Below are 12,740 nucleotides of genomic sequence, written 5' to 3'. Positions count from 1 at the left end.
TTGGGTGCTCTATGGTTGATTGGCTGAGTTAAGTCTTGTGTACAATCATTTTGTTCTTCTAAGTTGTACCTCTCCCTTGATATTCAGATAGAGGCTCTCAATTTGTCTTTTTTAAAAAAGAAAAATATTTACTTGCTTGCTTATTAATAGAAGGTGGTATGGATTTCTGGAACACCTTCTAGCACTTCTAGGGCTTTATAAACCTGGTTGGAACCTAGAATAAATCCAAACATTATAGAGTTATATTTAGGGTCTCTTTGATCTTCCTTTTCCTCGTCTTCTCTTACATTCACTTCTGTGTGCAAATCTGTAGGCTCAGCATTTTGCTGATCCTCAAATATTTTGTTCTTGTTTACATCTCTGTCTTTGCCTGAAATTGCCTTCTTCTCACTACCTCCTCTTCTCCCGTGGAGGGAAGCTCTTCAGGGTTATGCCAGGGAAGAGAAGACAAACCCAGTCCAAGATCCCATTTGTTAGGTCACTCCTGGCTGGCTCCCTCCTGCCTTCCTCCTGGGAGGTGGCGCTCTGTTGGCCTCCACGCACCTGGTACACACGTGTGTTGTAATGGCTGTCACGTTGCCGACTTGTTTTCCCTGCCTGTGTTGGCCAAGCCTTTCTAGGGCAGGCGGTCTTTGACTCATTTCTGCATCTCCTGTTCCTGGCATAGTATTGGGTCCATAGGAGAAGTTCAGTAAATAGATTTCAGAGGATTGGCTGAACGTTTTACAGTTGAAAGCCTTTTGTACTGAGCATGATGGCAACTTTCGTAATTTGGTTACTCTTGAATTTCTGTTTCTTTATGTTTTCTTATAATCTCTACTCCTTTCCCCACTGTGTCTCTTATTGTGTGTTCTCTCCTGTTTTGGCTTTGCCACCTTTGTTACATTTACTTCTGCGCTTGGTGCTTTCTGTGGCATTTTCCTTTCATAAACAGTTGTTTGATTACAGCTTTTTGTTTAGGATCCCTGTGCTTCTTTCCTGTGATGAATTAAAGGTTTGAAGAAGAAATGACTGGGTATAGTATCTTTGGCAGTGTTGATGCATAAACCCCAGAATGGAAGAGAATTTTAATTGTGACGCAGTAACAATTTATTGGGTGCTAACTCAGTGCCAGGCATTGGCTAGAAAGTCTTATACACCATTTCATTCAGTCCTCCCAGCAAATCTTATGAGGCACATTTACTGTTTTCATTTTATAGGTGAGAAAACGTTGAGAGGTTTTCCAAATTTCTTAAGGTAACTGAAATATAATACACCTAGAAGTACATGTGTGTATATGTATGTTTTCACAAACGGAACACACCCATGGAAACACCACCCTGACTGAATGAATACCGCAGAAGCACTAGCTGTCTTCCCTTCTGGCCCCTCCACTCCCTTCCCACCCCCCCTTTCAACAGCATGGATTCATTTTACCTGTTTATGTCTCATACAGTGTGTATTGTTTTGCGTCTGGTTTCTTCCCTCTCAACATTAAGTTTAGAAGATTCATTCCTACTGTTCGTGTATTTGTGGACCACTCATTTTCATTGAGGCACAGTACTATTTTCCATGAACATACCAAAAAAGATTTTTACTTCTACTTTTGATGGGTATGTAAATGATTTGTAGTTTGGGACCATTACAGGTAATAGCTAGTATCATTCTAGCATATTTCTTTTGGTGAGCACAGGCACTCCTATCTGTCAAGTATAAACTAGGAATAGAATTTCTGAGTCTTGGGATTTGGGTATATTCAGCTTCAGTAGACACTGCCAAACAGTTTTCCAAAGTGTAAACTCCCACAGGCATTATGGACAAGTTCTAATTGCTCTGTATCTTTGCCAACATGTGGTATTATCATTTTTTTTTTATGGTAGCTGTTCTAAATGTATGTGTAGTGGCATCATGGCATGTTCTGGTTTTCTTTTCCCTAATGACTAATGAAGTTGAGCACTTTTTCATATCTGCATCAGTCATTTGGGTAATTCTTGTGATGTTTCTTTAAGTCTTTTGCCTATTTTTCTCTTGGCCTGTCTTTTTCAAAGATTCATTTGTAGGAATTTCTATATTCCACATGAGTCCTTTGTCACATGTTATGGATTTATGTGTATATCTTTATATCTCAAATAAATACATACTGTGGTTCCCTTTTCACTCTCTTAATGGTGTTTGGTGAAAAGAACTGATTTTTAAAGTTCAGTTCTATCCAAGTACAGATGCACATAGTAGGTAAAGAGTAAAATATTCTACAAACTTGGTAACAGTAACTCACACTCTGAGCCTGTGCCTTCTGTTCCTTTTGCCTTGCTCTGTAGGCAACCACTTCTAACTCTTTTAGCTGATCTGTTTGCCGTTATAAAATATATTTTCAGAATAAATTGTCTTAATTTCTGTATTTATCTGGGGAGTGTAGTAGGCATATACAACATTATATATATATATATATTTTTAGATTTTATTTATTTATTTGAGAGAGAGAATGAGAGAGAGCATGAGAGGGAAGAGGGTCAGAGGGAGAAGCAGACTCCCCGCTGAGCAGGGAGCCCGATGCGGGACTCGATCCAGGGACTCCAGGATCATGACCTGAGCCGAAGGCAGTCGCTCAACCAACTGAGTCACCCAGGCGCCCATTATATTTTATGTATAGAGCGTGATGATTCAGTATTTGTATATGTTGCAAAATGATGACCATGTTTCTTGATTTTTAGTTTTAGACATTATATATGACTTCCCTTTATGGAAGAAGAGGAATTACCTTTTATCCTCACCATACATATATCTCTTACACCCCTCATATTCTGAATATGGCTATGGCTTAATTTTGCTATGTGCTCTTTATACTGTTATGACTGTATAAATGCTATTCCTGTCTAATCCATGGAGTAAACTAAAATTAATTTCCTTTCCTGCCCAACTTTTTCTACTCTTTGGAGTTTATAGTTTTTAATACTACTTATTTTCTTGCTTGCTTAGTTTTTTATGTACTTAACGTTACTTGAATCTCCAGCTTGCTACTAGTTGTCTAAATCTTTTGTCAAAACAGTCAGTCATCAAATACTCTATTAATTAATTCTTATTATGTAGCCTCTGTTTTTCTAAATATTTTTTTTTTTCATTTTATTTCATTTTTCATTTTAAGTTTATTGTCATGTTAGAGGCCTTCTTCAGGTATCTGATAGTCTTTGATTTTCTGGTCATGTTTGAGTTAGGAACTAAAAAGTTCATTTGAATCTCTGAGCTTAGGTGGGGCTTGTTGACTGTGAGCTTTATCGTAGGGTAATGTAGCTGGACTATTTTATTGGTGGGCATTTGTTATGTCACTATCTCTAGGTCATTCTTCTTGAGCTATTCAGATTCCCCAGTAATGACTCTTTTAATATTTTTCTGGAAGTAAAGACCCTGTTACTAGCATGCTGTCGCTTTGACATTTACTATGCTTTTGTTCACTTACTGTTGCTTTTAGAACAGTTTTCCTACCCTCAGCTGTGTCTCCTGTCTTCCTGTGTAGATATACTTTCTTTTACCCTCTCCAAAGTAAGCCTAAGGTTTCTGTCAGGGAAAAAGAGATCTGGGGGAATCTAACTGCTTCTTCAACCATCAGGCTTCCAGTCTTGGTGCTTCCAGTTAGACCTGGTGCTTGCAGTTCCTGAGTTGTTGGGAGCTCTGCCCTGTAGATGGGTTTTTTCTTGGCTTTCTTTACTGCTAGTTTAGGAGTCAGTCTTTTCAGATCTCCTGAATCTTAGCTACTTGTCCATCTGTTCTTCAACTGAAAAATTTTTGTTGTTCTTATTTCTTCTGTTCTCCTTCTTTAAGATTTTATGTCATTTTACTGTCGTTTCATTGGTGGTTTGGGAGGGGGTGAAGGTAGGTGGTTGTGTTCATTTCATCATCTTTACCCCATAGCATGTGCTCTTAATCAGTATATAGGCTCCATCCTGGAGAGGCTGAGTGTTATTGGAGCATATGGCATGGTGGGAGAAGCAGGTAGAACTTTACCCTGTCTGTTGATGAGCGTAAGTGATTAATAGGGAACAATATGTATTATAGATGTGTATATGTGAAGAATATTATCTGAGTCACATTCTGGAGTTGAGTGAGCTATGAGGCAATAAATAAAGCTCCTTTGAAACATGGATATAACCATAACACTTACATTCTTCACAAGGTTAGATCCAAGTACTTGAGAGGCAGTTGCTTGGATGTGCATTTCAGAAAGCATTCTGGCTGGGGTGGGTTAGAAGGAAACAAAATGGCAATGTGTCTAAGTGTATAGCACCTCCGCCCCCTCGTATTAAACAGTCTGCATTAATTAGTACAGCAGAGATCTGTAATCTCAGTTGGCTTTTCTGTTGGCTTCTCCCATTTAATTACTACTGATCCATGGCATACTGGATAGTTATAATAGAAGCTGAATATAGTTATATGATTTTTAGCTATTCAAGTTTTGTTCCAGTAAGCTCCTCTTATAAAAATGGGACATCATAAAAGATTTGTTATCAAAGAAAAAAATAGTAAGCCTTCATATGAACTTTATTCCTGTTATGCCCCTTACATATGTGCCTATCAACTTCAAGTGACTTACTAGACATATATGTAGCTGGCACAGTGTAGATTTTGTTCTTTTGACCAGAAAGATTAACCTAAATAATTATACAGCCCATAGACATGATTATCTGTACTGCAGCCCCTGAGTAATCTATTAAGAATGCCAATAGTGATCTCTGTGACTAATTATGAATTACTCTAGCGTGGCTATCAGTTCCCTGGAAAAATGTGGGTAAGTTATCAATCTGGCTGTGTCTGTGAGAACATTACTCAGTGAATTTCATTTGTCATGTGTACTCTGCTGAAAAAGAGTAATGGATGTACCAATCATGAGGCTCTGAGGTTTCCAAAGGAAGCAAGGAAGTCAAATTTAGTAAATATATAACCTTACTTTTTCATAGTTTCTAAGTTCACTTAAGGTGAAGGTGAAGGAATGTGTTCTCAAGCTCCAGTATGAGTTAATTAAGGTGCTTACCTGGCTCTCTTCCTCACGACTGAGAGTTTGTATTTACTTACAAATTTTTGTCATGGTTTCATAACAATACTTTTAAGAAAAGAGTGCCGCAGTTTAAACTGATAGCAATAGGGTTCATATGTCTGAATAGGTTGAGAATCATTTTTCTATTGCAGCACTCTCCAGTAGAACTTTCTATGATGATAGAAGTGTTCTATATCCATATTGTACATAGTAGGGTAGGCACTGGTCACTTGTGGCTGTTAAGCACTTGAAGTATGATTAGTGTGGTCGAGGAACTGAATTTTTTATTTTAATAGCCCCATGTGGTGGTGGTTATTATATTGGACGGTGTGGATGTTGTCTGGGTGTTATAGTAGACAAATGGGGGAGAGAGGATAGGACTTGACAGCCAAGCTGCTAGGTTTGAATGCCTTAGGGATTTTGAAGAAACAAAGATGGCCCTATCTTAAATCAGAGGATACTTTTTTTTTTTCCTCAAGTTTTAATACTTCTGTAAAAACTTTTAGTGAAGAGCAGCAGTCACAGAGACGGCCTCAGGTTTTCATTATTGTGCAGTTCTAGAAATATTTTAACGTAGATCTCAAATTTCTATGGTAGTAATGCTTTAATTGGAAATAAGTTCCTGAAAAAAGACCCAGCAGCTAAAAGAACATCAATATATGTGACTGGCACTGTGTCACAAGAAATACAACTGTTGATAATTTGAAAGAGTAACACGTGTCTGGGTCTCCTAAAAAATAGATCTAAGTATGGAGTGCCTCAGTGGCTCAGTCGGTTAAGCGTTTCACTTCAGCTCAGGTCATGATCTCAGGGTCCTGAGATTGAGCAGAGTGTCAGGCTCCATGGTCAGAAATCAAGGTTGTTCCTCTTCCCTTCCCCTTACTCAGGCACATGCTCTCTCACGCTCTTTCTCTCTCCCTCTCTCAAATTAAATAAAATCTTAAAAAAAAAAAAATAGATCTAAGTGTAACTGTGTATAAGTTCTTCAGGGTACTAGAAGTTATATAATAGAGCACATAAAATTTGCTATTAAAATTCATATGTGGGGTGCCTGGGTGGCTCAGTTGCTTAAGCATCCGACTCTTGGTTTCCACTCAGGTCGTGATCTCAGGGTCCTGGGATTGAGCCCCACATCAGGCTGTACTCAACACAGAGTCCGCTTCCCCTCTCCCTCTGCCTCTCACCATGCACATGTTCTTTCTCTCCCTCTCTAAGTAAATCTTTTAAAAAATACATAAAATTAATATGTTAGGATCTGGAGTAATTTTTGAGAAATTATATTAGTAACCCAGGTCTTAACAAAAAATACAAAAACCACAAAAAAAGGGAGACAAAAATTTAAAGGACCCTTATTTATCTCTTTCTGATTTCCGTATTTAATCCCCCCTGCTGGGGATTATAACATTCAAAATGTAATTGATCATTCGGATCACTGGTTATGTGCCTGCTGTATGCTAGACACTTGTGGCTAGACTGATGTGGAGAGGGGGAGTAGTGAATGGGACATTTGTAATCCCAGACTGGGGTAGGGGAGTGGGCAGCATGCATACACAATCACAGTGAAGTCAGATAAGTGCTCATGGAGTGTGAAATAACTAACGGAGGATGGCCAACTTGGAGTTAGGAAATGCTTTCAGATGAATTGGCTGTTAATTTGATTTTTGAGGAGTGAGAATTTGTCTGCTTATTGTACAGTGGAAGGTAGATTAGCATGGGTGAGGAATTTCATGCTGGCTGTGTATTTATCGTGAGGGGAATGATTCCTTCTGAAGATACAAATACTATTAGAAAAGGTGAATGCTTAAGTCCAGGGTGCCGTTTACTTTGTGGTAGTGAATTCTAGTTGCTAGAATACTGCATTTTAGAAATTACCAGAAGTTCTTCAAAACTCTTAGAGCATTCAGTTTGTGTCGTGGATGGCTTGTTGCAAATATATGCATGACGGGGTGATAAGGATGGAAATGGAGAGGAAATTAAGTATTTTGATCAAGGATACTGCCAAGATTTGAGCTGGTGAAAGATGGGAACCATCTACATTTTCATTTATAACTGAAAAACTGATGACTTCAAAAGATTAAGAATTGTTGGGTTTTTGATAGATGATTTTAGTATGCTAAAAAAAATGTAACGCTAATTTTGCTCTACTGTAATTAGTCTCAAATCTTTTTGGTAAGGAGTTTTAAATCCTATTAACTGTAAATATCTATAACACTGACTAATAATAGGACACATTAGTCTGTAACTTTGATTTAGTTAATTATAGATTCCTTTTCTGAAGTAGGCAATATCTTTGAAATGTGAAATATTTTCCATTTCTGTTTTTTGAAGATGCAGAAGATAAATGTATAATAGAAGGCCACAACTGTACATTTATTCGTGACTTGAATAGAATTAAACCTTCAGGAAACACAGAAACACTAGGTAGGTGTTTTTTTTTTTCCCTTTGTTCATTTGTTTTTAATTGAAACAGGCCTTCCTCTTATTTTCCTTGTTTTATTTTCTTGCAGAATCACTACTGAAAGAATTTTTTGAATATTTTGGCAATTTCGCTTTCAATAAAAATTCCATAAATATTCGACAGGTAAATAATATTTGATGACGAAGTATCTAGTCTTCTGCTATATTAGTATTTAATTAGTTTTCAGAGCACTCTTAACATGTTAGTGTATTTCAACTCCACAGTAATAGATACTAATAAGGAAATTGATGCCTAGAGGAGCTGCATATCAGATCATTCATCTAGTTATTTGGAAGAGCAGAAGCCAACTCTTTCAGCATCTAATACAGCATCCTTCAAAATGTGGACTCTTCTGAAAATTTTTCTAGAAAACATAATTTTATATACAGTTCTTGTTAAACTGCTTTTGTGTTCATGGAAGAAGTAGGATACACAGCCCTATAGATTTTAGTAATTCTCTCAATTTGAGCTCTAAATTTGTTTAGGCAAATGAATTTATGATTTTGGTTCATATGAGTAGCTGGAATAATAGACATTTTTTAAAAAAAAAAGCAAATCCAGAGCAGAATTCTAGGCAAAATTTGTTACCAAGTGGGGGATACTTGAGATAGCTCTCTGTTTGGGTCTATTCTGCTTAGCATTTGGGTACTTGGTTACAACCATTGTAAGATTGGCTACATAAAACACGTAATCAGATACTCTTTTTTGTTGTTTTATTCAACTCTTCCTTTTTTCATCCTTGCCTCTTAATCCTGGTCATGGAGATTTTGTTTAACAACAACAACAACAAAGTGTGGGGAAGGGAGAAGGAGGGGACACAGAGCCCTGGGATGCAAGCTAATATGGCATTAGATTCCATATGAGAAGAAGGTCACTGATCACATGAAGTTCTTTATCCTTTCTGTCCTCTTAGCCTAGACGTCAGAGTTGCTGGACAGGCAGGACCCTTGCTGGGCAGGGCATGACAGAAGTTAGGGAATAAAGAGGTGCTGCTCATACTGGCGAATCTTGGACATTTGTTTTGTTAATATTTTAGTAAGACATGTGATATGGTCATATAAATCACAGCTTTAGCTTTTCTTTTTATTTCTATGAGACGTGGTCTTACCTGTCAGGGCCTTATGTAAGTTGGATCTTTAGGAATGTAATAGGAAACTTTCAGTGTTTTAAAATGAATAATGAATAATCCTTTGTTCCTTCTCTTCCTTTCTGACTTTATTCTTGGGAAACATTAATTACTGTATTTAATTTAAGGATTCTAATTTTGTGTGCTTCTATTATGTTTTTAGCAAGTCTCAAAAATAAGTGTGTCTTCATTTTATTTTCTGCTATTTTTCATTTTTTTCCCTTCCTTGCTTTATCCTCTTAGGTCAAAGTTGATACTTTAAAAATACTTCTATTGATTGACTTAGTCTAGATACCTCTCATCTGAGCATCATCATCCGTAGCTCATAAACCTAATTTATTTTTCTCTAAAGAATCACAGAACTACAATGGTAAAAAAATCAGCCAGAAGTACACACACACACACACACACACACATATAAGTACATAATATGCATACATACCCAATTCTCTTAGGAAAGCAGTTCTTTACTCTGTAAATGCTGGGATTTGCCCTGTTTTTGACATTTTGTTAAACTAAATCGTTCCTGTAGCTGAGCCTTTCATATATTTATACATTTTCTCTTCCTTACAATCATCTATAGGGAAGGGAACAGAACAAACCAGAGTCTTCTCCATTGCACATTCAGAATCCTTTTGAAACGTCTCTCAACATCAGCAAAAACGTAAATCAAAGCCAACTACAAAAATTTGTAGATCTGGCCCGAGAAAGTGCCTGGATTTTAAGTCAGGAAGATAAAGACCGCCCTTCCCCATCAAGTAATCAGCCCTGGGGGCTGGCAACGCTGCTGCAGCCTTCAGTGCTAAGCAGTGTGTCTCTTGCCAAGAAGAAAAGGAAGAAGCCTGCAAGTGAGCGAATTAAAAATTTGCTGGAATCCATAAAAAGTAGCAGTCCAGAAAATGACACACACACCAATGGGAAGAGAACAGTTAGTACTCAGGCTTAGTGGCTATTCCTTTGCTTGAAGAACTGGTTTTCCCTGAGAACATTGCTCTTTCGACCGCCTGGAAGAACTGGTCTGAAGCTCTCACAGGTACCCACTGGCATGGGGTGTCTGTTTTCATGATCTTCTCACTGGGCCTCTTTCTGGTCTGAAGTTCTGGGATGTGTTCGGTGTGATAAGCCTCAGATCCACTGCCACAAGGAATAGGTGACAGAGGACTGGAATGTACTTTAAATAAACTATACAAAGCAAGTGGTAAAAATCAGTTTTAGAGTCAAGCCATTATTGATATCTACATGAAGCCCTGGGTAGAAATCGTTTAAAGGAACTTCTGGGTATGTACACACGTAGTCAGCGAATACAATAAACCTTCAGAATTTGCTAGTACTCTTAGTATGTATTTTTTGTATTCTTCAAGCAAAGTACTCTTATTCACATATAAATTAAAACAGGTTTTCCTGTTTTATTTCATATATAAATTAAAACAGATTTGCAAAAACGTTAATGTTTTTATTTTTTTTTTTTTTTTTTTTTTTTTTTTTTATTTATTTATTTTGAGAGAGAGAGAATGAGAGAGAACACATGAGAGGGGATAGGGTCAGAGGGCAAAGCAGACTCCCTGCCGAGCAGGGAGCCCGATGCGGGACTCGATCCCGGGACTCCAGGATCATGACCTGAGCCGAAGGCAGTCGCTTAACCAACTGAGCCACCCAGGCGCCCCAACGTTAATGTTTTTAAAAGATAGGAAGGCAGACACTTCATTCACCGCATTCTAGTATTCTAAGCCAGATATATAAAAATATTGGTACATTGTATTCTAGAATGCTAGGTACTTTTTCTGCTTTCAAAAATAAAACCCTGCTTCTACTATATGATATTCCCAGTATTCTTTTTCTTATCTTTTGAAACCTCCTTTCTTCCTGTTCAAAATAGATACATATTGAAGTATAATTTCCATACATTCCCTGTGGAGTAACTTTTGTTTTAGAAGCCAAGAGAATAGTGCTTGAAAACAGGGGACTTGAGCCAGACTGGTTTCCTAGTAAATTACTCAGCCTCTCAGGGCCCCCGTTGTTTTCTCTGTAAAAGGGGGGCAATAATAGTGCCTACTTCACAGATTTTTTGAAGATTACATGGGGTACATCGGAAAGTGCTAGGTCAGGAGTCTGGCACGTTATACGTGTTACTTTTATTTTTTATTTTTTGTGGTATATAAGTTATTCTTGCTACTCAGAATTCAGATTTACAGTTTATAGTGGTTTTCAAAATAGCTTCCCCTTCTAAATTTTAGGTCAGAAACTAATGAGCTCTGCTTGGGATATTTTGGGGGACTCACTAATAGAATTGTTACGAAGCAGCAGAGTTCTATGCTCGTGTGGCCCTGCTGTTTTGATTTCACATAACCAACATACAAGTATCCGTATTCTTTCATACATATATGGCGTTCTTTTATACAAACAAGTAGCAGTGTTCTTCTAGACAGTTCTTTTATTATTTATTTTTTTTAAAAAAAGATTTTATTTATTTGACAGAGAGAGACACAGCGAGAGAGGGAACACAAGCAGGGGGAGTAGGAGAGGGAGAAGCAGGCTTCCCACAGAGCAGGGAGCCTGATGCGGGGCTCGATCCCAGGACCCTGGGATCATGACCTGAGCCGAAGGCAGATGCTCAATGACTGAGCCACCCAAGTGCCCCTAAATGAGGTGATTTTTTGTTCCAGATATTTGATTGGAGGGCTTCTTTTTTAGGTTGATGTTAAGTCAAAAATGATCATTTAGGCATATGAAATATGTGTTGGCATTTTCTTTCTTTTTTTTTTTTTTTTTTTTAATCTATAGAACAACTTGGACCCTGTAGGTTTGTGTTACTTTTCAGGCTGAGGTTTAATTATGTGATGGATTTTAATCTACAAAGATATTTTAATCTAAAATTTTTAGTTCTAGTCAAATGAACATAGACTACAAACAAATTTACTGTTTTCTCGTAACTTCTTTTTCACTTCCCAAATTTTTAAAATGTGGTTTTTATTACATATTAGAGATAATCTACACTTAACTTGTCATTGCCACTTCTTACTTAAAACTGATTTTAAGGTCAGGAAATAAGGTTGGGAAAAAGTTTTGTTCAAGGTGTTTCTTTTCTAGCTGTTTGTTAACTAAGCTTCCATTGAGTAGCCTTTATCTACAATGAGTTTTGCTCAGTATGTGAAAGAATTTGGATATAAGCCTACCCAGATCAGATCGATTTCACTTCTACATCGTTCCGGATTTTATGGCCCACCAGTATAATTCCTGGAGTTACTACCAATCCTTAGGAAATTAGAGAATTGGCGAGAGGCATTCTAGGAAAAAATCTATAATCTTATTTCATTCACAAATCTCTAGGGATCATAGAGAAGAGAAAATACAGTTGAAGTAGGACTTCCTGCTGTCATTTACTACGTGCCTCTTCCTTTTGCTCACGGGCTGTGCTCAGGTGAGAACAAAATTAGAATTGTTTCAAGTTACGTCATGTTCCTAGAAATTTCTTGGCCTTTAAAGTACAGCTCTATTCAGTTACTTACAGCTTGCTGGTACCACAGTAGGGAAAAGCTACATTTGCATGTGTCGTTTAAGCCAACACAGGGAACATCCGCAGCAAAGCCAGCAGGAAAAGCAACTAAGCAGTCACAGCTTGTCCACGTAGCAACTCTGCACTTGCCAGAGTTTGGCATTCGGTTGGTGAGTAGCTGTCCTCGGGTCTCCATTCAGTCCCTTCAGGAAATCTTGTAGGAGCGCAACATTCAAAACACCATGGAAATGAATAAACCATTTTTGCCTGAGATGATCGGAGAAAGCTTCATTGATGAATAGCATAGGTAGACCTTGAAAGGATAGGTAGACTGAGAGAGGGGCATAGGGCTTATTCTGGAAAAAAGAGGACAGCCTGAGGAAGAGTCAGTAAGAGGGAAGTGTATTTGGAGAACTGGCAGTTTGGGTGGGTTGGGATATAGTTTTTACCATGATACTCAAAAAGAGTTAAGGTTGAGTGAGATCATGAAGGACCGCCAATGGCAATTTAAGGAAGTTGAGTGTATTTTCAGTGGTAAGCTATTGAAGGTTTTTGTGTAAAAATAATAAAAACTAAGGCAGTGCTTTTAGACAGTCTGTTCATACCAAGTAGTTTTAGATCACTGCTCCTTTTTTGCAAATTTGAGTTCCATGGATCT

At 37.7% G+C, this 12,740-nt stretch overlaps 1 protein-coding gene across 1 annotated transcript in view; it reads left to right on the top strand.

The window, feature by feature from the left end:
• Positions 1-10,004, top strand: part of LOC110577261 (mitochondrial poly(A) polymerase) — a 31,250-nt gene extending 21,246 nt beyond the window's left edge. Inside the window, exons 7-9 of the mRNA XM_021686521.2 lie at positions 7,334-7,426; positions 7,513-7,586; positions 9,173-10,004. Coding sequence (XP_021542196.1) covers positions 7,334-7,426; positions 7,513-7,586; positions 9,173-9,535 — 530 coding nt within the window. The 3' untranslated portion in view covers positions 9,536-10,004. The remainder of the gene's footprint in view (positions 1-7,333; positions 7,427-7,512; positions 7,587-9,172) is intronic.
• The last annotated feature ends 2,736 nt before the right edge of the window (positions 10,005-12,740 follow it).

This window comes from Neomonachus schauinslandi, chromosome 5, assembly GCF_002201575.2.
Source record: "Neomonachus schauinslandi chromosome 5, ASM220157v2, whole genome shotgun sequence".
NCBI classification, from domain to species: Eukaryota; Metazoa; Chordata; class Mammalia; order Carnivora; family Phocidae; genus Neomonachus; species Neomonachus schauinslandi.
Note: the sequence above shows the minus strand (reverse complement) of the source record. Positions and strands in the feature narration are given on the sequence as shown.